Consider the following 25,576-nt stretch of genomic DNA (forward strand, 5'->3'; position numbering starts at 1 on the left):
TCAACATTTTCAGAATCCTTTCAGTCAGAGAGTGTTTGGTGATCACTGAGTCATGATGCATGTGTTTTTGGTGGTTTTTGCTTTGCTGCTGTCTCCTCAGGAAGCACATGGCAGCAGGGCAAACTGCAAACCGGTGACATCCAGCTTCTGTCAAGGTTTGGGATACACCACAACAGCACATCCGACCGGAGTGATGGGCTACAGCCTGCAGCAGATCGGTCAGATGGTTGAGATCGCATGCTCACCGCATGTCGCCACTGTCATGTGTCGTGTTGTCGTGCCCGAGTGCGGCTCAGATGAGGACAGCCGGATGAAACCGTGCCGAGCTCTCTGTGAGAGGGTCAAGACGGACTGTGATTCTGCCTTCAGGGCTAAGAGGCTGAGCTGGCCCATGAGGCTGCGATGTGAGTCTTTACCGGAGAATAACTGTGTTCAGGTGAGTATAGCATGAATTTCTGGTCCAAAATACGACATTATGCTTACTTTAAGCAACATTCATTCACAAGCACATACAAAAATGTTCTTCAGGATTGAGCTGGAACCACTGCCTCTGTGACCTTTCTGACCTGTTGCTCTTCTGCTGTATGTCTCTTAATGTTTGCATAAATCTAGAACAGACGGGTCTACGGCTCAGGGGCCAAATGCTGCTATTTTAGTCGTCCCTTACCAAGTTTTAGAACATGAAGTTTTGCCCACATTAGGACATAAAGGCTTGACTGCATTGTAGTTCTTGTTTTCGTCACTAGGAGGTGCTGCTGTGTTCATTCTGTAAACAAACATTTTTACTCAGAGTTTGGTAAAAAAAAAAAAATGTAATTGTTTCCTCATCTCTGGAAATTTCATGCGTCATGGACACTGCAGGGCACTTCAATCAGCTACCACAGATAGTAGGCTAATCTTTACTCTATGCCGTGATGTTACCACCCTCATCATTAGACACTTAATGCAAGAAGGCCAATTTGCTAGGAAAGGGTTATTTCCCCAATAACTGCATAATGGCTCAGCGTCTCTGCACGCCGGTTGGTATGTGCGCTGATTGGCTCACAACATATTAAAGGGAGCATTAAAGCTGTGCCTTTTGACTTGTTTACAAAGTTTAAGTGCACACACTCTTTAGTGGAGCTTTAACAAAGCATCACATGGTGCTGGCTATGTGGAGACAGATGCATATTCAAACATATTTATGCTGCACCAGCCTCTACAGCTGACAGAACAACAAACTGTGATTATTCAGCGAATGAAAGTGAGCTTACTTTTATTGGAGATTGTGGAGCATGTTTATATTCCTCATTAAATATTTACTTGTAGGCGTGTTTCAACAAAGGCCAGTTGTTTTTTGACTTTGCCACTTACTCTTATGAGCTCGTAGAAAATGAAAAGCATTAAACTTAGGTGTGAGGTAATCCCCAGCTCCGACATACTACTTCAGAGGTGAATGTAAAGCAGCAGAAGTCCCTGAATGATGACTTGGCTCAACATTTTAGGATTTTTGTAGAAAATCTGAACTGAACTGGAACTATTAAATTAAAAAAATCAACTGAATAAATTAAATAAGGAAACATATGAAAAATAAACTAAAAAATATTAAATAAGTTGAATTTACACTATTAAAAATGAAATATGTATAAAAATACAAATAAAAGAAATTAATTGGAAGTTAAATTAATGTTTTTTTTAATCAAATCAAAAAGTAAAGACAAAATTAAAAAATTTTAAAAATAAAATTAAAAAAAGCAAAATAAATTGAAATTGTTTATTTAACGGCATAGAAAGAATTTCAAGCGTCTTTTTCCATTTAGTGAACATGATAGTTACTCCTTTTTTGTCCTGCAGATTTATGAAATTTTTAAGTGGAATTAGTGATGCATACAGATGTTTTACAGAAACACTTGCAGCCAATGAAATCTAAAAATTAAAAGAAAGACTTTAATGAAAAAAAAAAATTAAAATAAAGATAAAAGATTAAATTCAATTACAATAAAATAAGAAAATAAATAAAATTAAAGAAACTAAAATGAAGTTGATAAACATTTTTAATCAGATCAAAAAGTAAAACTTTTTTTTTAACATCTTGTAATAAATCTGTAAATATTTATGTTTGATTGTGGTACCAGTTTCAAACCAGAACACCCAAGAAGCCGGTACAACCACACAGATCTACACTCAGTACCCCATTACAACAGCACAACCAGGACTCTTCCAAGACCTGTTCGCCAGGCCAAACTTAGCAATCAAGGGAGAAGGGCCTTAGTAAGAGAGGAGACCAAGAACCTGATGGTCTCTCTGACCGAGCTCCAGAGATCCTGTGTGGAGATGGGACGCTAAAAGGTGTAGAAACATCTCAGCAACAATCAACAGAAATAACAAAATTCAAAAATGTGAAGGGGTTTGAATATGTTTTGAATGAACTGTAGCTTGTATATATACCTTTTATCCCAAGCCTAGAATAAAACAATGATCCTGACATACACTTAAGAAATGCAGGAGTGTGTGACCCAAGCCCCCTAGTGGGGGATTAATAAAGTGTGTCTTCTGCTCTCTTTGCGCCTCTGAATACCCCTCCTCCATTCTGCTGATAGCACTCAGGTGTGCTGAAGCCAGAAGGAAGAGGGAGAACAGAGAGAGCAATGCCACACAGAACGGTCACATCATCTCTATGTAGAAGAAAAATCCTTGTAGATGATTTTGGCACCATGCAATCTAAAACTGATCGTGCACATCAGTGGAGTAAATAAAAGAAGCAGAAGTTTCATCAGACATCTCTGTGTTCTTGTTCATCCAGGGTGCTGCTCCAGAAGCCCGCGCTCCACAGGCCACATCAACATGTGAGGCGATAAGCGTCCCTCTCTGCAAAGATCTGGAATACACAGAGACGGTCATGCCCAACATTCTCGGCCACAGAACACAGGAAGATGCAGGCTTAGAGGTTCATCAGTTCTACCCTCTGGTCAAAGTGGAATGCTCCCCTCAGCTGAAACCTTTCCTGTGCTCCGTCTACGCTCCTGAATGTGAATCTGGAAAACCTCGAGCTGCCTGCAGGACGCTCTGTGAACAGGCCCGCTCCGGCTGTGAATCTCTGATGAACAGATTTGGTTTCCAGTGGCCCGAAGCTTTGAACTGTGAAAAGTTCACCACCGAGGCCTGTGAGCGAGTAAGTCACCTCCTTTAGACTCGGGTCCTGTTGGAATGTTGGTAAAAGGATTGCTAATTTAGCATGCTCAAAGATGATCAAATTACAAAACACTGAGAAGTGATGCAATGTATAAATTAATTTATGCATCTGCATTGCAAATGGCTCTACAGCACCTCTCGAAACTCAGCCCTTTGGCTGAGCTGCATGCATCAGTGAGGGATCTGGGATATGAAGTCACCTGAATGGCACGTGAGACCCGGTGTTTCATATTCCTGCAAAAGTATCATCTGATTTGGCTCTCAATTGCAGAATTTTCATGAGATGAACAGCTGTTTATGCTATGATTTTCCTCTACAACCCCAATTCCAAAAAAGTTGGGGCGCTGCGTGAAATGTAAATAAACAAAGTCAGTGACTGTCAAAATTCATAAACCAATGTTTTGTTCATAAACAACATTTAAGATGTTGAAAATGAGACACTGAGTCATGTTTACCATTGTGTAGCATCCTCTCTTCTTTTAACAATTGACATCTGGGAAGTGAAGACACCAGTTGATGGAGTTTTAGGAGAGGAATGTTTTCCCATTCTTGTCTGATGTAGGATCCTAGCTGCTCAACAGGCCTGGGTCTTCTTTTCTGGATTTTTCCTTTTTTGACGTTCCAAATGTTTTCTATTAGTGAAAGGTCTGGACTGCAGGCTGACCAGTTCATGACCTGGACTCTTCTCCTGTGAAGCCATGCTGTTGTGATAGATGTGGTATGTGGTTTATCATTTCATTCATCCATCCATCCATCCATCCATCTTCTTCTGCTTGTCCGAGGTCGGGTCGCAGGGGCAGCAGCCTAAGCAGGGAAGCCCAGACTTCCCTCTCCCCGGCCACTTCGTCCAGCTCTTCCCTGGGGATCCCAAGGCGTTCCCAGGCCAGGCGTCTCTCCAGCGTGTCCTGGGTCTTCCCCAGGGTCTCCTCCCGGTGGGACCTGCCCAGAACACCTCACCAGGGAGGCGTCCAGGAGGCATCAGGGGGTCTGGCAACCCATACTCCCGGAGCACCCTCCACAAGATTCCCCGAGGGACACGGTTGAATGCCTTCTCCAGGTCCACAAGATACATGTGGACTAGTTGGGCAAACTCCCATGCACCCTCCAGGACCCTACAGAGAGTGTAGAGCTGGTCCACTGTTCCATTCCCAGGACGAAAACCGCATTGCTCCTCCTGGATCTGAGGTTCAACTATCCGGTGGACCCTTCTCTCCAGGACCCCCGAATAGACCTTACCTGGGAGGCTGAGAAGTATGATCCCCCATAATTGGAACACACCCTCCGGTCCCCCTTCTTAAAGAGGGGAACCACCACCCCAGTCTGCCAGTGCAGGGGCACTGTCCCTGATGGCCATGCGATGTTGCAAAGGTGTGTCAACCAAGACAGCCCCACAACATCCAGAGCCTTGAGGAACTCAGGGCGAATCTCATCCACCCCCTGGGCCCTGCCACCAAGGAGCTTTTTGACCACCTCCTGGTTTAGCATTGTCTTGCTGAAATAGTCAAGGCCTGAAAGAGACGTTGTCTGGATGGAAGCATATGTTGCTCTTGAAGAGAACAGAATTCTCCAACAACACTTGTAGTTTAGAGAACAACTTTATTAGACTGGCGGGTCTCGGCATGTAGCCTTCATGATGACCCTGATGAAGGCTACATGCCAAAACACGCTGGAGTTACCCACTTAAGCATATGTTGCTCTAAATCCTCTCTCTACTTTTCAGCATTGATACGTCCTTTCCAGATGTTAGAGCTGTCCACGCCATAGACACTAATGCAACCCCTACCATCAGAGATGCAGGCTTTAGAACTGAGCCAGGAGAACAAGCTGGATGCTCCCTCTCCTCTTTAGTCCACAGGACACGGCGTCTGTGCTTTCCTCTGACCACAGAACAGTTTTCCATGTTTCCTCAGTCCATGTTAAATGAGCCTTGGTCCAGAGAAGATGGCGTTGTTTCTGGATCCTGTTCACAAATGGCTTCTGCTCTCCATGATCCCGCTTTAACTGTCATTTGTGGATAGCACGGCCAACTGTGTTGACAGACAACGATTTCTGGAAGCCCATGCAGGGATTTCAGGACAGAATCATGCCTGTTTTTAATACAGTGGCCCCTGAGGGCCCCTTCAGCCTTGTCCCTTGCTCACAGAGATTTCTCCATGTTCTCTGAATCTGTTGATGATATTATGGACTGTAGATGGTGGGATTCGGTCTCTTTACACTTTTTCATGAAGGGACATTTTTCTGAAATTGTTCAACAATTTTTTAGACACAGTTTGTTTCAGATTGGTGGACCTCTGCCTATCTTTACTTCTAAGAGACTCTGCCTCTCTAAAATTCTCCTTTTGTTGTCCTGTCCCAACTTATTTAAGATGTGTCGCAGCCATTTCACACTGAGCTGATATTTTTCATGAAATTGTAAAGTGTCTCAGTCTCAATATCTGATGTTTTTTTTATGTGAAGTATGTGTTTATAGGATTTGAGAATCCTTGCATTGTTTTTATTTACATTTAAATTTTTGCACAATGACCCAACTTTTTTAGATTTGGAGTTGTACTCCAATATTTTCCAAATTGTTTTTCTTGTAATGTTTTTTTCATACCTGTAATCTTCTGGAGAATGGTCAGAAAAATGCGGACAAGAGGCTCCCTCCACTAAGGCCCTGTCCTCACAGAGACGAATTCAGGAGTATACGCAAAAGTTTTTTGTCATATTGGCGTTTCATCCACACGGACACGGCGTTTTGGGTGACTGTAAACGATACTTTTTGAAAACGGGTCCCAGAGTGCACAAATCCGTAAATGACTACCGTTTCATCTCTGTGTGGACAGCTACCTGTATCTTTCTTGAAACGATTACATCATACATAGCGTAGCTGTCTTAAGACACCTGCGCAGGTCCGACCAAAACAACAATGGCGATTTACAGGGTTGCATTCGTTACCACCACTGCGAAATGCATACATCATTTGTTCTTAAATCCAACGCAGAGAACAACCAGAAGAAAGTCTGTGTCAGTTTTCTGTGTTCTTCTTCTCTCTCTTGGTGCATTTCCATGGCAGCGTTACAGCGCCACATACAGGCTTAGCGTATGCACTACAGTGTTTTCAGTCGTTTTCAGTGGTTCCATGTTTATGCAGATATTTCCTGAAACGATCTCATCTTTATGGAAAACTTTTTCAAAATAAAACGGCAATATATCATTATCGTCCCTGTGTGGAAGGGATGTTACTGAGACCGGCCTTTATAGTCAAAATGTGTGGCTACACCATGGTAGTAAAAGGGACTGAGTCTGATATTGGGATGGGCTTCATTTGAAGCTTTATGGTATCTGTGTTTTGTTCTTCCAGAGACCAGCCTTCGTTTTGCCAACAGTACCTCCTGGACAGTGTCAGAAAATCACCGTCCCTCTCTGCATCGGCCTGCCCTACACCGAGACCGTGCTGCCAAACCTCTACGGTCATGAAACTCAAAAGGAAGTGAGCCTGGTTGTACAGACGTTTGCACCACTCGTACAGGTGGAGTGCTCGCCCCATCTAAAGCCGTTCCTCTGCTCCGTTTTCACTCCGGAGTGTGTGTCAGGAAGACCTCAGCCTCCCTGCAGGACGCTCTGTGAGCAGGCTCGCTCCAGCTGTGAATCTCTGATGAACAGGTTCGGGTTTCAGTGGCCAGACCCCCTAAGATGTGAAAAATTTACAGCAGAATCCTGTGAACATGTAAGTACTGTTTAGCCCACGACATGAACTCAAGCTTTTGTGCCATTATGATAATAACTTTATTTATATAGAACTGTTCTAATCACAGGGGAAGAAAATGCTTTACAGAAATAAGTCTGCAAAGAAAAAACAAAAAAGAACAACTTTATCAAGGACAGTTTTGAAGACTTTAATTGCTTCTTGTGACCAAGTTGCATTGATTTTGAGACAAGCACTACAGGTGCAGAAACAGTCAGGACTTTTAAAGGCAAAACAATTTCAGAGGCCACCTGAAGCAGGTCAGAATGACTAAACATGAGTGACAGTGTGCTCTTGTGTCTTGTCTCAGTTTGGAGTGGGCAGCAACGGGGGGATCTGTGAGCCCATCACCATCCCCATGTGTCAGGGTCTGTCCTACAACCAGACCATGACTCCAAATCTCCTGGGCCACACCAACCAAAGAGACGCCATGATGAAGATGTCCTTCTTCAACTCCTTCGTGCAGAAGTGGTGCTCAGTGGACATCCGCTTCTTCGTGTGTACAGTGTACGCCCCCAAGTGTGTGTCAGGGGAAGTGCAGAAGCCCTGCAGGTCTTTCTGCGAGAGAGCCAAGCGGAGCTGCGAGGGCTTGATGCGCAGTTTTGGCGTTTCCTGGCCGGAGGAGCTGCAGTGTAACGCTTTCCCTGAAGAGTCGTGTATATCAGTAAGGAGACACTTAAAACACTGCAGAATTATAAGAGCTAGAGGGAAAAGTCTGTGATTCTGACTTTTTTCTTTTGTTTTTCTTTCACAGGACAGCGACCCTGAGGTAACCCAGCCAAGTGTTGTTTTTAAAACATTCCCTTTAGAGTTCATTAAAATAAAAAATCTGAAGGAAACCCGAAACACTGCTGCAGAAGGACTGTTGTGTTCAGGAGAAGAGTTTTTTTAAGTTTCATGTCTTAAATCTAGTACTCATGATTTTACCACTTAGTTGGATTTTGGGGTTTTATATGCTGATTGAAACTAAAAAAAGTCCTCATTTCCAAACAGACGCTGACTCCTGAAGATGTTGTTGCTAAACTGGACGCTGCAGGCTACTCAGTCCGTGGACAATGTGAGTTTAATTTTCTTTATTTTTAATAAAACTAGTCTGTATTCAGTTTTTAGCCTTATAATCATTTTAACTTCCCCGACTCAGCCCTGACTCTGAGGACAGCTCGGCTCTTGGTGGCTCTCACGGATGTATCCTTCGCTTTTTTACACTTAATTTTACATTCTGTTCAACTGTTCTGTACTTATTTTAACCATCATCAGTCAGAATTTACGCCCCCTATTCCAAAAAGTTTGGGCGCTGTGTAAAATGTAAATAAAAAACAGAAGTTCAGCACCCAGACTCTTGTCCTGTGAAGCCATGCCATTGTGATGGCTTTTGGATTGATCCAAAAATAACAGACCCAGTGTGTAAAGACCTTAAGTGACATCACCGCTTGGTTTCAGGAGTGGAGTTTGGAACAATGACTAGCAATAAGCAAAATACTACTGAACAAATGCTGTGGAAACTAGCCACACATTAAAGCTCCTTGGATCTGTATTTAGTTCATTGAAGCTCTTTAACGAGGACTTACAGGCAGATAAAAGTGGAGACCTGGACGCAGTGGAGGTCTTTAAAATGGAGCACTTCGTGGCCTCGGTGAGGAGAGAGTACGTGGAGACCTACGAGAGCAGGACTCCTCCATCCGTCACTCAGACTCAGCTGAAGAAGGCGCTGACCGACCACGGTAACACAACACGACTGTAAAATCACAACAGCAGCACAGATTTAGAAACCTGTTCATTTTAGATATCTTCTTATCCTGTTTTATCAGAGTTTAACATCGATGATGGGACCTTCAGGACTCTGTGGCGGGATCATCGAACTGAAAATGGAATCGGATACGACGACTTTGTGACGGTGATCACAAAACTTCAGATCCTCAGAGGTACTTGTAACCTCACCAATAACTGCAAGAGAAATCATGGTGCCTATAGACATGCATACATTTTTAAGTTCTGTAGTTTAAGTGGCCCCAAAAATCCCAGAGAATGGGCCCTCCATGGCTGTGATTTACTGATGAAGTTTTATTTTATTTAACCTGTATTTAACCAGGTTAGTCCCACTGAGATCAACAATCTCTTTTTCAACAGAGACCTGATATATCAGTGCATGAATGTTGGATAAGTAGCATTGGTGCTAGCATCCTGGCTAACAGTTCCCTCATTATGGAGCTAAAGTGCTATTATTGGGTTCTGATGTTGAATTATTTATTAGTGCTACTTTTTAACCCCTTTCCATTTATCATTGCCCCTCCTTTCACCACTGTAACCCCTCTCTGCTCCTATACACCCATTTTAGACACATTTGCTGCCCCTTGCCCATTTCTGCAAAATATTTTTTGCAACTTTTTGCCTATTTTAGCCACCTTTTGCCATTTTTTTCCTATTATTGCCCCTTTTTATCCTTATTTGCTGCTTATCAACCACTTTTAGCCACTTTTTGCCTATTTTCTGACACCTTAATGCCCATTAATGCCACTTTTTTGTTGCTTTTTGCCACCTTTTGCAAATTTTTGCCACTATTTTCTGCCACCTTCCCAACTTTTGCTATTTTTCTACCACTTTTAACCCATTTATGCCACTTTTCGGTGGCTTTGTGCCCATTTTTTTTTTACTTTTCACTAATTTTTGCCACTACTTTCTGCCACACTACAAATATTTGCAATTTTCTGCCACTTTTAACCCATTTATGCCACTTTCTGGTGGCTTTGTGCCCATTTTTGTTACTTTTGCCACTTTTTGGCCTTTTTTGCCACTATTTTCTCTCACCTTCCCAACCTCTGCCATTTTAGCCCAATAATGCCACTTTTGCCCAATTTTGTTACAAATATTGCTACCTTACCCATTTTTTGCCACTTTTTACACATTTTTGCCCTTTTCTGAAACTTTTACCCATTTATGCAATTCTTAAACCATTCTGACCTATTTTTTTGCCATCTTTATCCAATTTTTATTCCTTTATACCCACTTTTGCCACCTTTTATACTGCATTTTGCCCATTTTTATATTTTGCTCCCATTTGCCAATTCCTTCCTATTTTTGTCTAGTTTAGCCACCTTTTGCCATTTTGTTTAGTTTGTAACCATTGTTGTCCACTGTTGCCACGTTTGCTGCTTTTTTTTACTATTTCTTGGCCACTTTTTACCAATTTATGCCTCTTTCTTGCTGATTTTTACCCATTTATTGCATTGCTTTTTACCACTCATTTATGCCACCTTATCCCAATTGTGCCACTTACTGCCCATTTTTGTCACTGGTTTTGCAGCTTTTCCCCACCTTGCAACTGAATGCCCATTTTCTGCCACTTAATGCTCATGTTTTCACTTTTAGGCCACTCTTTTGCAGCTTTATGCTCATTTCCATTGCTTTTGCCAATGTTAACTTACTTTTGCCACTTTTAACCCATTTTGAATTGGTTTTTTTGTCACTTTTTGCCTGTTTCTGCAACTTATTTTTGTCACTTTTATCCCATTTATGTAATTCTGACAATCTTCAACCATTAGCCCCCTTTTCCCAAAAAAATGTTGTCTCTTTTTCTCCTTTTTTATACATCCTGACATTTGTACACATTATGGCCTGGCTATAGGGTCTGACATTATGTTTCTTATTTTGATAAGTGTGCCCATTAACATTATTAACATCACTAAAACAAATGTTCATACTAGGAAAATGGTTTTTCCTTTTTTGAAAAGGCTGTATTGTACAACAGCATAAATGAAAGTTGTTTTTTTTTTTTGCTTTGATAAAAGTGCTTATTATTCAGGTTAAAGAATAAATATTGTTTTCACAGCTTAACTTTACAATGGACCATGATTTTGCTGACCTCCATGGGCCCCAGAAAGTACCCCCCTTGGGCAGCCTTGCCTATGGCTAGTAAACATGGAAACCATGCAAAAATACAACTTCAAAATTTAAATTTACACCTTCAGTTGATAAGAAAGGCTCAAAATTATGATTTGATGCTGATTCCAGTGCTGTGAAACACATTAAGTAATCATAGAATATATAACACGATTTTTAACATTTAAAAGAGCGAGTTTAGTGTGAAATGACCATTTTTCTGTGTAAACTCCTCTTCATTCTTGTTGTAAATATTTCTCTCGTCTCAGATCGTTTCCAGGCACAACTGCTCAATCTGCCGTGTGACTGCCAGGTGGCCAGTTTCAATTTCAGACAGGTGAGTTCATCTTTCTCTGTTTCTGAAATTCTCTTTCATTGATATTTGACAACATAACAACCTGATACATATCTGCCAGGAGTCTGACAGGATGCCTGACAGGTGTGTGTGTGTTTACAGAGGAGATGGTTTTTCAACGGTCATCCATCTCTACAACTGAAGTCATATCTATGAGGAGTTTAATCCAGTTTCCCCAGAACTGAATTGTTCCAGTTAAAGACAGACAAATGCAGGAATTATTTCTAAACCAACTGTAAACCACTTCCTAGTTACTAGTTTTCACCTGCCACCATCACAATATCCAATAAGGATCAGTTCATTTTCTGCCATTCTTAAAGTATATATCCAAGTAAATAGTGTAGGATGACTTTTCATGGTTTCATTAATATCATAAAGACAGTGGTGCTTTATTTGGCAACAAGGTGAACGTTTATTTATCCAAAGAACATTACAATTCAATGGAGATAGAAAAACAACAGAAATGAGTCTAGAATATATATAGTTAATCAATAGGCAGTTATTACAAGCAGATATAATACAGTAGACCACAATAATACATATATAAGAGCACAGTGTGTAGGACAAGGTACAGAGATAATGAGAAGTGTTTTAAGAGCTTCATTTATGGTCCGTGTGCCAGCGATAGCTAAGCGTGAGGGCGTTATCCTTTAGGGGTGTCCGTCTGTCTGTCCGTTGACCCGTCCATTTGTACGTCTGTCTGAGCCATTCCTGTGAGCACGATATCCCTACAACACTTTCACAGATTTTTTTCGTACCTGATTTTGGAGTCAGAGGTTAAGGTCATGGAGCTTTAGTGCATGCCTTAATCATGAGCTCATTTTGCCAAGCAGATGGATTGTCCAGATTCCATGTCTGTTACTAGACAGATCTATCTTGTCTATCCAATCTGAAAAGATTGTATCTGGTCTGAGAACGCTCCTGACCAATCAGCATCATTCAAGGAGAAGAGGCTGCAGCTACAGACAGGGTTTGGTTGTACTGGAAGCTGGTAGAATGGCTGCTGCTGTAGTGACAGTTTACTCATAGATGGGCCACAGAGAAAGCTCCTCTTAGCACAGATGTTTATACACTTCTTCTGAGCAGCCCAGGCATGAGTTTCATCCACCAACAAGCTCCACAGTTAATACACTATAGCAGCACCAGTCTGATGAGCTCAGGTTACTATCAGATCTTGTAATTGAGATTATTGATCTCAATTAGGTTTTCCTGGTTAAATAAAATGAATTAAATAAATAAAAAATATCAGAGCTGAACAGACCTGCTGCTTCACTTTGTCTGTTGCTACTTGTGTGCCTGATTTCTTTATCCTTTAAAGCCGACTGTATCATATTTGATACACAGGTTTGGGAGACCTCTGTCTAATCAACATGATCAATAATTTCCTTAAAAACTTTTGTATACAATCTGAAAAATTATTTTAAAAATATCTTCCAGTGGATTATCGACTGCAATAAAGTCTAGCGCATAAAATGTGATATTACATTTTTTTTAATTTTATGGCAATTTTTCCTTTTTTGGAGTTCGGTTGAAGGTTAAATAAAAATCTTAGCTCTAAACAAAAAAATAGAATTTTCCAGCTATTAATTGAGGTTTCAGGCTTTCAAGGGTTAAGAATTCTTTAAGGGATTTTCTTACAACTTTGCCCAAATGTTCACTCTGACTCAAGGATGAACTGATTAGGTTTTAGGAGGTTAAAGGTCAAAGTCATTGGTCCTCATGATCAGCTCTTGCTTATTACATTTCTACCAATCACACAACCACAAAAAATGTACTGGAGGCATTGGCTGCCAGGTGATAATGCTCGCTGAGTAGATATCAAGTAGATTTCTTGCTTTTTCTACAGCACAGTAGCATGATTTAGAATATATGGTATATGGAGGTCAACTGATGAGTAGATTAAGTGACCTTTGACCTCCAAAATCTAACCAGTTCAACATTACGTTCAAGTGTAAATCTGTGCAAAATTTGACAAAAATCTTTCAATGCATTCTTGGAATATTGAGCCAACAGCACACAGTTGGAAAATAAACTTTGAAATATCACGTTCACAAGGATGATCCAGACGGACGGACAGTTTTGAAGAGTTATGAAAAGAAAATGACAACGTGTAAAAATGTTTTTTTTTCTCCTTTCAGTTCATGAGATCAGCCATATTCTGAGGACTGAGGAGGAATGATTTCTACAAATGAGCAGCGATTAAATGTTTTTCCAGATCATGAATGTAATAGTCATTTTATAGAAATGTTACCTACTTTAAACACTTATCTGCAGTTATGTTCAAGCTTTCCCTACAAAACTTTACTGGTTTTCTTTTGCTGAAATAAATGTATTTTACTACAAAAGCCAAATGGTTGATGTGTTGCATCTTGTCTTCCAGAAGAAGTTTAACTCATCTAAAAGATTTTTTTTTTTTACTTTATTTGATGGTGAGGTGCAACATCACTTTGATAAAAGTGTTATTTTTGGCAACTATTTTAAAGGTAGCTTTAGTCTTCGATCTATTTTTAGCAAGACTTACTCTCATCTTTCTCCCTGAAAAAAAGATAAACTAACATTTTCAGTCATGAACTGGGTTGATCAAATTAGCACTGTCTCTTAGGATTCTTATGTTTTAGAAAACGGGCCCTGATGTTTTCAACAAAAGTAGTGATTCAGACTAGACATGATAAACTGTAAGCAGACGCTGCGTTGACTGTGACTGTAATATGCCAGGGTCTTCACCATATTGCTAAAGGACATTTTATTTATATATATTTGCCTGTTTTATTTCTAATAAGCCCTGATTTAGTTTTTGTCTCAGTGGTTTTCATTATCGTTACTTCCATAAATATGGATCCTTAAGCATAAAAAGTTTCATTAGAATCAATTTAATGTATTAATTTGTACTTTTTAATACTTTTAATCCTCATCTACTTGTATTGCCCTATTTAGTAGACCTGCCTCTACCAATATGGCGTCAACGTCTGACCAGTCAATCAGTTTAGCATCTACTTACATATTATGTCTATGGGAGTGAAGTATCCACCTTATTCCTGGGGCTCTACTGTTGGTTTGATGATGGGTGGAAATTCCAGTTATATAGAGCTCAGTAGTGCCCGACCCCCTCTTTGGTGGCTCTAGTTTTAAGAGTTAATTCCCCATTCAAATTCTAATTAAACATTTTGCAAAATCCATAAATCTTCATTTTGAATACATGAACCAAGCTAACCAGCTACCTGCCTCCTCATCACTATGAAGTATTTGATTCAGCGCATTTAAAAATAAAGAAAAGGGCAAAGGTACAAGACTGTGTACAAATCTTTTCATGAGAATGACAGAACAGTGTATTCCACAATCACGTTTTTTTATTCATTATTTTAGTTTTTTAAACTATTTATGGGCCTTTTCCAACTCTTATCTACTCTTACCTTTATTGTAGTGTAGTGTTTCACACACTGGTAGCTCATAGTAAGACTAACTTGGATACTTCTTAAAACTTTAAATTAAACATCCAACTAAATGTTATTTTATGGTGCAACTTACATTTCCTGAAATGTTTGAGTTTTTTATTTGTGGTTGAATTTAAAACTGGATGACGTTAAACCTCTGTTTTTACCAGCTGTGGTGTTTTAATGCTGTTCACTGTCCAAATGATAAGGGATATGATGTTTCATAAATTAATATGGATTTCAGAATCACCGTTCCTAAAGGTGATCATGTGACTCGTGAATTTTTCTGAAACACACATGAAAAGTGGGACTGATTTATAAAATAAGAATTTATGAACAAACTAAAATGTGTGATTGTATTTTCCTAGGTATCCATGCTGATGTTTATGTTTAGGCTTTAGTTAACCTTGTTTTTAGATAGACAGTGGTGGGTCACGTTAGCTGTTTGTGTTTTTGTGCAGACTGCATGAACTAAAGAAAGCTAAAGGCACTGAAACTAAATCAGGCTCACTGATGTGAGATGTTCAGGCACTGACAGTCTCAAAGTTAGTTAATTGTACTTTTATATGTTATCTGAATGTTTTTCTCTCGTTCCTCAATGTCAGAGGAACACTCACACCTTCCTGTTTGAGATCTAATAGATTATGTGGACACATTTTAAACTCTAAATCACTAATAGTAAGGATTACCTTCCTTAATACAACACCAGTTTGAAATAAGACACTGAGAGTCTCACCCAGAAATCTTGCAAGGCAACATGGGGGTTAGGAATAAGGTGGATAGCTGCTCATTAGTACACGATCCTGTCACATTTGCATATAAACTCTTCAAACCTTTAGGACCTAGTCCTTTTTTTTCAGCCGTTTTCCTAAAGCGTCAGCTCAGATCATCATGAATGATCTGTTAGGTCGAGCTCTTTGGGATGAGGCCTCTGAGATGTCTGCTGATGTCCCTCTGACGATGAAGTTGAGCTCTGAAAATCAATCAGATGGGTGCTTCAGTTATTTTTTAATGTCAATCTAAGTGTCAATGGTAACTGTTGGAACATTTGTGTGATTGAATGACATTAACAACAGCTATGGACAGTGTGGTCAACCAAAAGCAATAAATGAGGTTATCAAAGTTACCAAGTTTACAAAAAACTTGAGATCACTTAAGAATTTTCTCCTGTTTACAGTTTTTTAAGGATAAACAATTTTGAATTTTTTGCCAGTATCCATTATGCAGATATTCCAAATTTATTTAAGCCGGTACTGATACACTGATATCAAAATATTCATGTAGCTCAGACCTGAAGCTTTACTTCTTAGAACACAACTTAAATTTAAAGAAATGACAATTAATGAATAAAAAGACTTCAACTGACACAGGTCTGTTAATCCTGACTGAAACTCCAAAAAAAAAATTGTACATACAGTAGATAACAGCTGATTTATGCAAATATTAACAGATGATTTAGGCCAATATTTACGGTTTATTTAGGCCAATATTTACAGTTGATATAGACCAATATTTACAGTTGATTAAGGCCAAGCTTCTTACTGTTCTGTAGAGAGTCTGCAAGGTCCCCCAGGTTCATGGTCCTCATGAAGTCCAGTGTGATTGTCAGAAATGCGTCCCTGCTGCTCCAGATCTTCTGATCAGCCTCCTCATTTTCCCCACATAGCTGCCCAAGAATATCTGGGGAATCTGTGCTCAGAACCTTCTGACACCACTTCAGTTGGGTCTTCACAAAAGAAACAATGTTCTCCTTGAGAAGCTGTAATGAAATAATACCAGGTTAATTTGAATGCACCAAAGTTTACTCAGGCTCTAAATTTTCCACGAGTTGATGCTTTGAAAAAAAATAAAAACAAAAAAAGATCCTTTGCTTTTCTTGTCGATTAAAAATTCTTTTTTGATGGTAGTAGCTACTAATCTGTATCTGTAAATTGATTTATTTGTCCAATACTTTTGTGATATTAACCTTAATAATTCTGTCTCAGCCCTCCTTCTGCACCATCTACTCAGGTATTCTTCTCACTGGGATTAGGTTGTTGCTTCAGATTAAGAAGCTTTTATTTCTAAACATTCTGCTCATCAAGCTCCTTTATTCTGTTTCTGTCTGTTAGGACCATCTTTACGCTCTGTAATCAGAATCAATATAAAGCATTAATGCGAGACTGAGTGATTGAAAATAGGATTGAAGTAAACAATACAGACTACAGAGTATTTCTCTTATCTGTGGCTGCTAAGGTCAGTCAGCTTGTAAGTTACACACCTGAAATATAGAGCCCAGGTCTCTTTTTCCACCGGTCTCTGAAGTCTTGTCATGACTGCTGTAAAGAAAACATGGTCTGTAAGAGATTTCATCCAACTTCAAGCATGTGGTGTCTCACAAACTTAAAAAAATAATAGTTTGTTTAAAAATACTACAAATCATACATTTTCAAATAAAAACTTATGAAATTTCCTGTAATTTACCCCACAGGTCAATTTTCCTCATGAAGATGAGTTGATGTTAATGCCGAGGATATATTCTGTATAACAAATATATCAAAAAGACATGAGTTGTTGTTTTTTTTACATCTGTTAGTGGTGTTATCAGTCTGCTGCTGATTTACAGATTCTGGGCTTTATTATGGGATTATTCAAACAATGAAAAGCGCTGAATGTCTACACTCAGTTTCAGATTTGACTTTTGCCTGCAGACTGCATTTATAGTTGGAGGTGTAACCTATGTGAAAACCAGATAGCTGACTATGGGTGAAAAACAAGCGATTATGAAGCCGAGAGAAGACAGAAAATCAATCAGAGTCACTGCACAAACGTTAGCCAAAGGCAGTACTAGCATTTGGAATATCCTGAAGAAGAAGAAAGGAACCACCAAACCGGTAGATGGATGGACACCATGCCTGTTCAATCTTTTAGGTATAGTAGACTCATGAACAGTGATGTTTACTTGTTCCAATGGTTCCTTTAGGCCTTTAGCTGGTACTCTAGGGATATTTTTAACCCCTTTGACCATTCTGCGTTGTGTCCTTAGAGTCAACCTGGCTGGACGCCCACTTCTAGGGAGAGTAGCCACATCACTGTATCATCTCTATGGACAGGTTGTCTGAAGCTCCTGTTGAGATTTCAAGCCGATCGTATGACAGTCGTGGCAGAATATCAGCTCATACTGTGCAACTGAATCATTTACGACGCACGACCATCACACACGACCTGAGCGCTCACACTGTGCGAGTAAAGTCAGGACAGACTGAGACAGAAATCCTTTTAAAAAGTCTCACACACTGAAAGTGAAGTGTTTCCAGTCATATTCTTTCTCTCTCCCGCTACCTCTCTCTATCCCACACACACAAACAGCATCACCATCTGTGTCAGCTGCAGGTCTGCAGGTAGGAATATTTCCTGCCCATTTATTTCCTTTATCATAGCAAGGGCTGAAAGTCATTCCAGCTGTTGTCATTGTAATTTAGGATGTTGTCTGACAGTTTACAAAGGTAAACAATACCTCAACGTTGTTGATTCTGCTCTCGTTTCTGCTCTCACTGTGTCTGGTAGTCATATGACCAAAATATCAAACATCCCAGAAATCCCTCCGACCAGTGGGGAGCAACTCGTCAGGTCATAGTCGGGCCGTGGTCAGCTGTCGTACCCCTCAGTACAAAGTATGACAGATGATGCCTGATCCGACTGAAAGGCGGCCCGTTTTCAGAGTGAGTTGCGTGCCTCTAAATTCGTGGCTGAATCAAAGGAAAATCGTAGAGTGTATACCCGGCTTAACTTTGGACAGGTGAATACCTTAAGTCTTTTACATGACTTTGAAACCCATTCCAGTCTTATGCAATTCAACAATTCTTGAATGAAGCTCTTCTGAGATCCCGTTTTTGCAAAGCATGGATCACTTTAGCAGATGCTTCTTGTAAAGAACAAACTCAAAAAGTCTGAGTGTTTGTGTAGGCCACAATAGCTCTACACTTGGCTCCAATCTTGTTTAGTTAACTGGACTAAAAGTGTGCTAACTCCTGACTCTATTAGCTCTTTTTGGAGCCATTACCCTAACCCACAATTTCCACACAGGATGACTACACTGCACACCAAAGTGCCGTGGGTTTGCTCCAACCAAAGGTGAGCGACCTCGCCCACTGGAAGCATGTCTAAAGTGCTGCGCTGTGCCCCAGCGCACAGCCCTGATGAGTGGACAGAGATCATGGGAGAATTGTGAGTTCACTCTGGAATAGCATGTCAACAGCAGACTATTTTACCTTTTGGGGTTAATTTATCATCCTTTCCGGTATAAGTCCATGATATTATTGCTTCCTCCATTAGGTGAGTACATTAGGAAGTTAAAAGGTTAATGTTTGCTTAAAGGATCTGTGGTTTTATGTTAAATTCTTTGGCTAAATATCCTCAAAAGTTAACTTTTCCTCACCACTGGTGAAGTTGTAGCTCTGTGACCCACTGACCTCTCGGTGACCTTTGCTCTCGCTGCAGGATGAGATGTAATGTTGATATAGCGATGATTTACGATCGGGAGTCCGTGCAATGTGTTGTATTTTGGAAGAACCAGATATTCTACGCGTGTGACTTTCTGTTTGGAGCTTTCAGATCAACAGGAATTGACGCAGTTTGGCAGCGGCCAGCGCTGAAGACAGACCTGCAGCGTATCCCGAGAATAGCAGAGCGGAGGGGCGCTCCAGGGACGTGCCATTGCCGGTCTGGGGCACAATTGTGGAAATGCTTTGATAGGCTAGAGAGGGAATGATGTGCTCTACAGTACGATATGCCCGCGGATCACGGCGCGGTCGCTTCATGTGGAAATAGGAGGTAAGGGTTCACTTAGGATGCACATTGTGTTCACCTGTATCTGTGACTTCAATGCAGATCAGATCACATTTGATGACAAATTTATGCAGAAACCAGATAATTCCAAAAAGTTCACATTCTTTTTCGTGCCACTGTATATGAAAATGGCTTCAGAGAACTGTGATTTAAGAATGTAACCCAGTTATAGATCATTTAAATGGAGCATTAGAAAGGAAAAAGAGAATTTCAAGAATATTTGCACCCACAGCTTTTGCTGCCTCAGTAAGAAGTTTAATTTTACCTTTTGAAAAACCATGGTAGATCCTTGGAGCGGTCACTCTTCATGGACACAAAGCCATAGTCAGAAGACTTTGATCCAGTCTCATTGGTACTTAAATCAATGAATAAAAGAATGGCAAAGATTAGTGATACATTTTTTTGTGCTTTTGAGTTCTGCTTCCTCACTGAAAAACTGAGTCTTACCTTTTGAAAAACCATGGCAGATCCTTGGAGCGGTCACTCTTCATGGACACACAGCTAGGGTCGAAAGGTTCTGCCATTTTACTCAGAATCCATGAATGTTTTCTGAGACAAGACGAAAAAAATTATTTTTCTTTGGAAGAAATCTGATGTTAAAATTAGGGATGCACAATATTGGATTTTTGCTGATATCCAATATGCTGATTGTACGAAAGGCTCTGTGTGTGTGTGTGTGTGACGTTACAGCCCCTCCCTTCCTGTGTTCATCCCTGTCTTACTCAGAGCAGACGAAGCAGTGTGAAGTTCAGAGTTAGATGTTGTTTGCGTTGTCATTGCATTGTGCTGAAGTACAAATAATTGCAATACCACGAGTGTCCACTTGAGGCTGGATGCAGGAACACTGGAAGTCCCGTCTGGACACCCGTTAGGTTGATCCAAAGTTCGATTTGGACTGTGATTTCAATATGGAAGCCACCGCAGATTGGCTTCAAGAGCTGTTTGAGTCCACCTTTTGTAAGCAGACAGTTGACGTCACACAAGGTTTGTCCAATTCTTACAGTCTATGGATAAGTGTGCTAGTGGTTAGCATCCATGATTATAATACAATACAATACAAGAACTTTATTTATCCCCGAAGGGAAATTCAATCGTCTGGGAGTCTCATCTGTATACTTTAGAATTGTACAGTCTAATTGCTGATGGTATGAAAGATTTTCTAAATCGTTCTGTCCTGCAGTGCAGCGATAGGAGCCGTCCACCACCGTTGTTTCTTTGCTCACTGAGGGAGATATGAAGTGGATGATCCATGTTTCTCAGAATGGCCTCCACCTTGCTCAGCGCGCATCTCTCCACCTCATCCTCCAGTGAGTTCAATTTGATTCCACAAAGCCAGCTTTTTTAACCAGTTTGTTCAGACGCCTTGCATCCTTGTGTTTTACACTGCCTCCCCATTATTAGCATTAATGATTAGCATGCTAGCTACAAGAAGAGCAAGTAAATGCTTTCATATCACTCATATGTTTCCTTTACATTGCTAACAAACACACCCTTATTTGTCTTAGTTATATTGATATTCTCAGTGTTTGTTTTGTCAGTAGGGGTGTTCTTTGGGTTCTCCTTGCTATTGTATTCTAGCATATAGAGTGTATTATAAGAGATAGCAATGGAAACAGACAGTGTCTGATTTATGTTTACTGTTTTACAGACCAAACACCGTACACTTATAGTTATGAATCAAGCCTCAAATGCAATGTTCATCCTCAACTGTTACAGTGAAATGGAATTAAATGAGTAAATTCAAGAAGGACACTGCTCAAGAGTGTTCTTACCAACACCTTAAAGTCAGCATTATAGTCCTTACCTCTACCTCACCAACACAGATATTTTAAAACTCATTTTGGCCGACACCAATTTTTCAATTACATTTTTTCCACTGTAAAAAAAAACACCAATTCCATCCTATACTATAGATATATATTTTTAAATATTAGTTGTCTATTTTTTTGGAAACTGACAAAACATTTGATTTTTACTAAAAATGAAGGACAAATTGTTTTTCTTTTTTTTTTTTTTTCAAATACAGCCATACACTAATGAAAAACTTACAGTGATGCCTTTGGGTTACATGTGTATTACACACTACATGTATTTTTAACATTTTTAATATGTTTAACAGTATTAACATGTTATGTTAACATTTTTAACAGTGCAACAAAGAAATAGTTTATACATTTAGATTAATTCTCCTTATCATTCAGCCAGTTTGCAGGATGGCTCCCTGAGATACTCCTGACAAAGTGCTTTAAACAACAACAACAGCAACAAAAAGATTCTTCAATGCAAAAAAATCTAACTGTAGTTCAGAGCTTAAATATGATTTAAAATTTTTGAGACTCAAGATGAACAAAAGAAATAAAATTTCAACTTTAGTAGTTCTCCTGACTCTGCTTTAAACAGCATAAAGTAACTAAGCAACCAAGTTTAATGGACATTTCGCCGTAAACAGCGCTGTAACACAACAGTGGCAAACCACATCTCCAATGCTGTAGACAGGACACCGGCAGAGTGTGTGCCACGCACAGGAGACTTTCTTTTTCTCTATTTTCTATATCTGAAACATGTTATCAGAAGTGGCTGCACCGGCAGCTGCTGAGTGAGCACTCCTGAGAGTGCAGGACAGGCTTTTTAAGAGTGAAATCCTCATATCCACTGAGGCAGTAAGTGTTTTGCCAAAGCTGTAAAAGCCCACACCTTTGAACTGAAGGTTCGTAAACCAATGCTTCCTATCTCTGGACAAACAACAAAACCAGATGGGTTATAAATAACTTCTGTGTTCTCTGAAGGAGTCAAACTGTATGGGCTGGAAGTCCCATAACTACTGTAAACACCATGTTTTTCAACCTGAAATGGTTATATTCATTTTAGTTAGAAGAAATGTGACTTAATGATACATTTTTGACATTTGAAATCAGAGTAGCTGCAGTAATAGATTATTTTTGTAGTGGAGTACTCTATCAATTCTTCTGACAATTAATCGAGTACTCTAATAAGAAATACTGCATTTTTTTATTCATTCACTTTTGCTTTTTCAAGAGAAGTAGTACTAGACAGATGACAAAAGAAACTGGGCCCATTAAATGAACTATTTCTATATTAAAAATTGGTTTTACCAGGTTCTCCAGAGAAAATATTTTACAAAGTGTAATGAAGTTCTGATGACAGTTTACATTTCTTAAAGTTAAAAGCAAAGCAAGTTAAATAATTACATTAGATTATGCCATATTTGGGGTTTTAGGGATCCTCTCCCAGGAAATGTTTGGTGCTAACACTTTATTTCTTCTTTAATTGTTTATTTTCATTTTCCAGTTCGTCATTAAAGTAAAGGGACACTTAATCATTTAAATATCCTCTACTTTATGCATGAATGTAATATTTCACATTATAGCAAGAATAAAGCCGTTTAACTCATTATCTTTTTCCTTAATAGCAAGTGCAGCCCCCTGTATTATTGTTATTTTAATATTTAGCAGTAAAACTCAATAAGCAGCAGAAAAACACCTTTAGTGTCACAGAGATGCTGTATATTATGATTCTATTTGAGCCATGTTCTGGGTCAAATATAGGTCTAAAATAGTTTGCCAGCCTGAACAGTCGGCCCAGAAGGTTTATGCTGGTATTGCATCAGTACTCAGTATCTGCAGGTATCCAACACCTTGGTATCAGACTCAATATTGGGAAGAAAAAATGTTATCAGAACATCCCTAGTTGACATGATATGGGTATTGGTAGAAATAAGCTTAAATCACTGACACATTAAGATATGATGGTTATCAGACCATGTGTGAACAGCAGTAAGGGTATAATCAGCAGGGACACACATCTGCCAGGTAAACACTCTTTCTCTCAGTTAACAGTGATGACTCCAATGGTGAAAAGTGGAGAAACACACTGTGAGTAGCAGATTACAAAAAATGCTAGGATGTGATATGGAGGGCTTTGATTAAGGGAACAAAGTTTGAAACAATCCTCTGTTTTCATACACACTTCACTCATTTACATTCAAATACAACTGTGCACATTTCAAACACACCTTCTTACATTCAATATCAACTGGTCAGAGTAGGAAACAATGACTACAGGCCTGCATTTACATTATGAAGGTGCTGATATCTAGACTCACTGCAAAATGTTTCCATCATCACACAAGCTTCACAAACAGTTTGACCAGTAGTGTAGGAACTGCTTACCTATCCAACTCTGCTCTCAGCCTTTGTCTGTCTTCATCATCTTCCGCTCTCAAGTACTCTCTGCACCTGTATGAAGAGAAGAAGGTATTCTGTGAAATCAGGTAAACAGGCCTATGAATATTTGTCCTACAACCATGAGAACAAACTCTGCCTACATTGTATCACTAAACTCTCTCCAGGTTTCCCTGCTCCGTCTCTCTAACCAACACTGCTGTCTGTTACAATGAGAAGACAACCACTTCATGTTTTTGGACACTCTCTCATCTCTCTCCTGCTCTTGTACTGTCACAGTGAACCCAGGAACAAGCTAGATGGAGGGTGTGAGGCTGGAAGCTCATTTGTTCATGTTATAGGGCTTTATTGAAAATGTTCAGGGCTAACGCCACCACTTCCTGTCCAGTTGCCTACCGCCTGTGACTGGGCAGTTCTGATCAAAAGTGAGGGGGTGAGTGAATATAGGGTGGGCGTTTGAGTATGACACACCTGGACAACCAGCATGATTACTGTGTACTGTATGGCCTGCTTAAGGTGAACATGTGAATATCACATTAACATGCAGGGTTCCTCTTAAGCCCTTTATCTTTGTACAGTGGAAGCATTTACCAAAATAATCCTTCAAATCCCACCCTTCTCCAGTCTCTACCAGCGTTCCACAAGGTTCTGTCCTGGTCCCCCTACTATTTATCATCTATGTTCTTCCTCTTGGTCACGTCTTCTGTAAATTCAACACTAACTTCCACTGCTACGTGGATGACACCCAGCTCTATCTATCCACCAAACCCAACTCCACCCTCCTCCCTCTGTGAATGTTAACAGGAAATCTGATCCTGGTTCTCACACAACTTCCTCAAACTCAACAGTGATAAAACTGAAGGTCTCCTCATCGGCACTAAATCCATTTTAGCAAAAGGCTCCTGGTCAACTTCTCCACTGACTTTAAGACTCTGCTCCTCACCTTTAAGTCCATCCATAACCTCGCCCCTCTCTCTATCTCTCTGACTTCCTGAACATCAGCACCCCCTCCCACACTCTCAGGTCCTCTTCCTCTCTCCACCTCACTGTCCCACCAGCTGGTTTAGCCACCATGGGATCCAGAGTCAAATTGGCCTGACATCATTAACAGAAGTTCTGTTATCACCTTTAAAGCATCTTCACAAACAGACACAGTGGTGCTGCTGGTGGGAATGGACACAGACTCTCAAGGTATTTTTAAACGTGCCCTTTTTTACACAGTACTGTCTTCATGGCAGTAATAAAAGCAAGAACGCTCATTCCTAGCTAGAAGTGACTTAAAGTTGAAGCCTTTGTTTTCACACCTTCCAGGTAAGCAGAGTTACAGAATCAAATCATCCTTTGTCTCCTTTTGTCCTCTTCTCATTCTCCGTGTCTCTGTGCGTGATAAATTAGCTGATCTCTTTAACCTATTGCATCAAGATAAATTACAATAATAATCCACAATTATGCTATTATACAGTATGTAAAGCAATGTCCCATGTGCTTAGAAACATATAAAGATCAGCCTTCATTATTTATATCTGGGTTGTGCAGCCCTTTGAGCTCCATCGTGCCGTGGGTGTAGCTTATAGGATTCTTATAGTTAGGGACTACTTTAGAGCTTTAAATAACTCACAAACATCGATAAACTTCATTTACATTTCACAAAAGTGGGGGCTAAAAAAATTCAGACATTTAAAATCTGTTGATGGGTGATTACACCGCTTTCCGCATTATTAAACAAATGACATTTTTCTCTTATTGTCCTAAATATTAACGCAAATGACAGAATATTTTTTAAGTCATCAGCCGTTAGAGCATAATTCAAATGTTTTTGAACAAACATCATAATGATAACTGTTTTTTTTTTAAATAAAAACCTCAAAATGCACTGTTCCACATTATTAAGCACCACAGAGTTTTAAAACATTTTATAGGTTGTAAAGAACTGAAAATGGTCATTTGTAGAAATTGCAGCATTAGGAGGTCATATTCACTGAAATCA

At 39.8% G+C, this 25,576-nt stretch overlaps 2 protein-coding genes across 9 annotated transcripts in view; one reads left to right on the forward strand and one right to left on the reverse strand.

Annotated features, from left to right (window-relative positions):
• On the forward strand, nucleotides 1-13,480 carry LOC121513235. Of its 4 annotated transcripts, none has more exons than XM_041792834.1 (11): nucleotides 1-436; nucleotides 2,783-3,151; nucleotides 6,515-6,880; nucleotides 7,209-7,562; nucleotides 7,653-7,667; nucleotides 7,892-7,955; nucleotides 8,040-8,083; nucleotides 8,469-8,619; nucleotides 8,707-8,820; nucleotides 11,044-11,111; nucleotides 13,268-13,480. In XM_041792834.1, the coding sequence occupies exons 1-11, from the start codon at nucleotides 53-55 to the stop codon at nucleotides 13,289-13,291; spliced, it is 1,953 nt and encodes a 650-aa protein (XP_041648768.1). In that variant the 5' UTR covers nucleotides 1-52; the 3' UTR covers nucleotides 13,292-13,480. The 4 variants fall into 4 exon arrangements, with proteins under 4 accessions (XP_041648768.1, XP_041648770.1, XP_041648771.1 ...); XM_041792836.1 differs by lacking the exon at nucleotides 1-436 and adding an exon at nucleotides 2,571-2,642; XM_041792837.1 differs by lacking the exon at nucleotides 1-436 and adding an exon at nucleotides 2,582-2,658.
• The window catches only part of LOC121513236, a 17,955-nt gene continuing 5,712 nt past the window's right edge, over nucleotides 13,334-25,576 (reverse strand). For 3 of the 5 annotated variants that reach the window (XM_041792838.1, XM_041792842.1, XM_041792841.1), the window contains exons 4-9: nucleotides 23,578-23,643; nucleotides 19,835-19,936; nucleotides 19,653-19,742; nucleotides 16,821-16,878; nucleotides 16,103-16,319; nucleotides 13,334-15,533 (exon numbers count right to left, since the gene is read on the reverse strand). In XM_041792838.1, coding sequence (XP_041648772.1) covers nucleotides 15,442-15,533; nucleotides 16,103-16,319; nucleotides 16,821-16,878; nucleotides 19,653-19,742; nucleotides 19,835-19,936; nucleotides 23,578-23,643 — 625 coding nt within the window. In that variant the 3' untranslated portion in view covers nucleotides 13,334-15,441. The remainder of the gene's footprint in view (nucleotides 15,534-16,102; nucleotides 16,320-16,820; nucleotides 16,879-19,652; nucleotides 19,743-19,834; nucleotides 19,937-23,577; nucleotides 23,644-25,576) is intronic. The other 2 variants (XM_041792839.1, XM_041792840.1) reach the window with 2 other exon arrangements.

Source organism: Cheilinus undulatus, linkage group 8, assembly GCF_018320785.1.
Source record: "Cheilinus undulatus linkage group 8, ASM1832078v1, whole genome shotgun sequence".
Classification (NCBI taxonomy): Eukaryota; Metazoa; Chordata; class Actinopteri; order Labriformes; family Labridae; genus Cheilinus; species Cheilinus undulatus.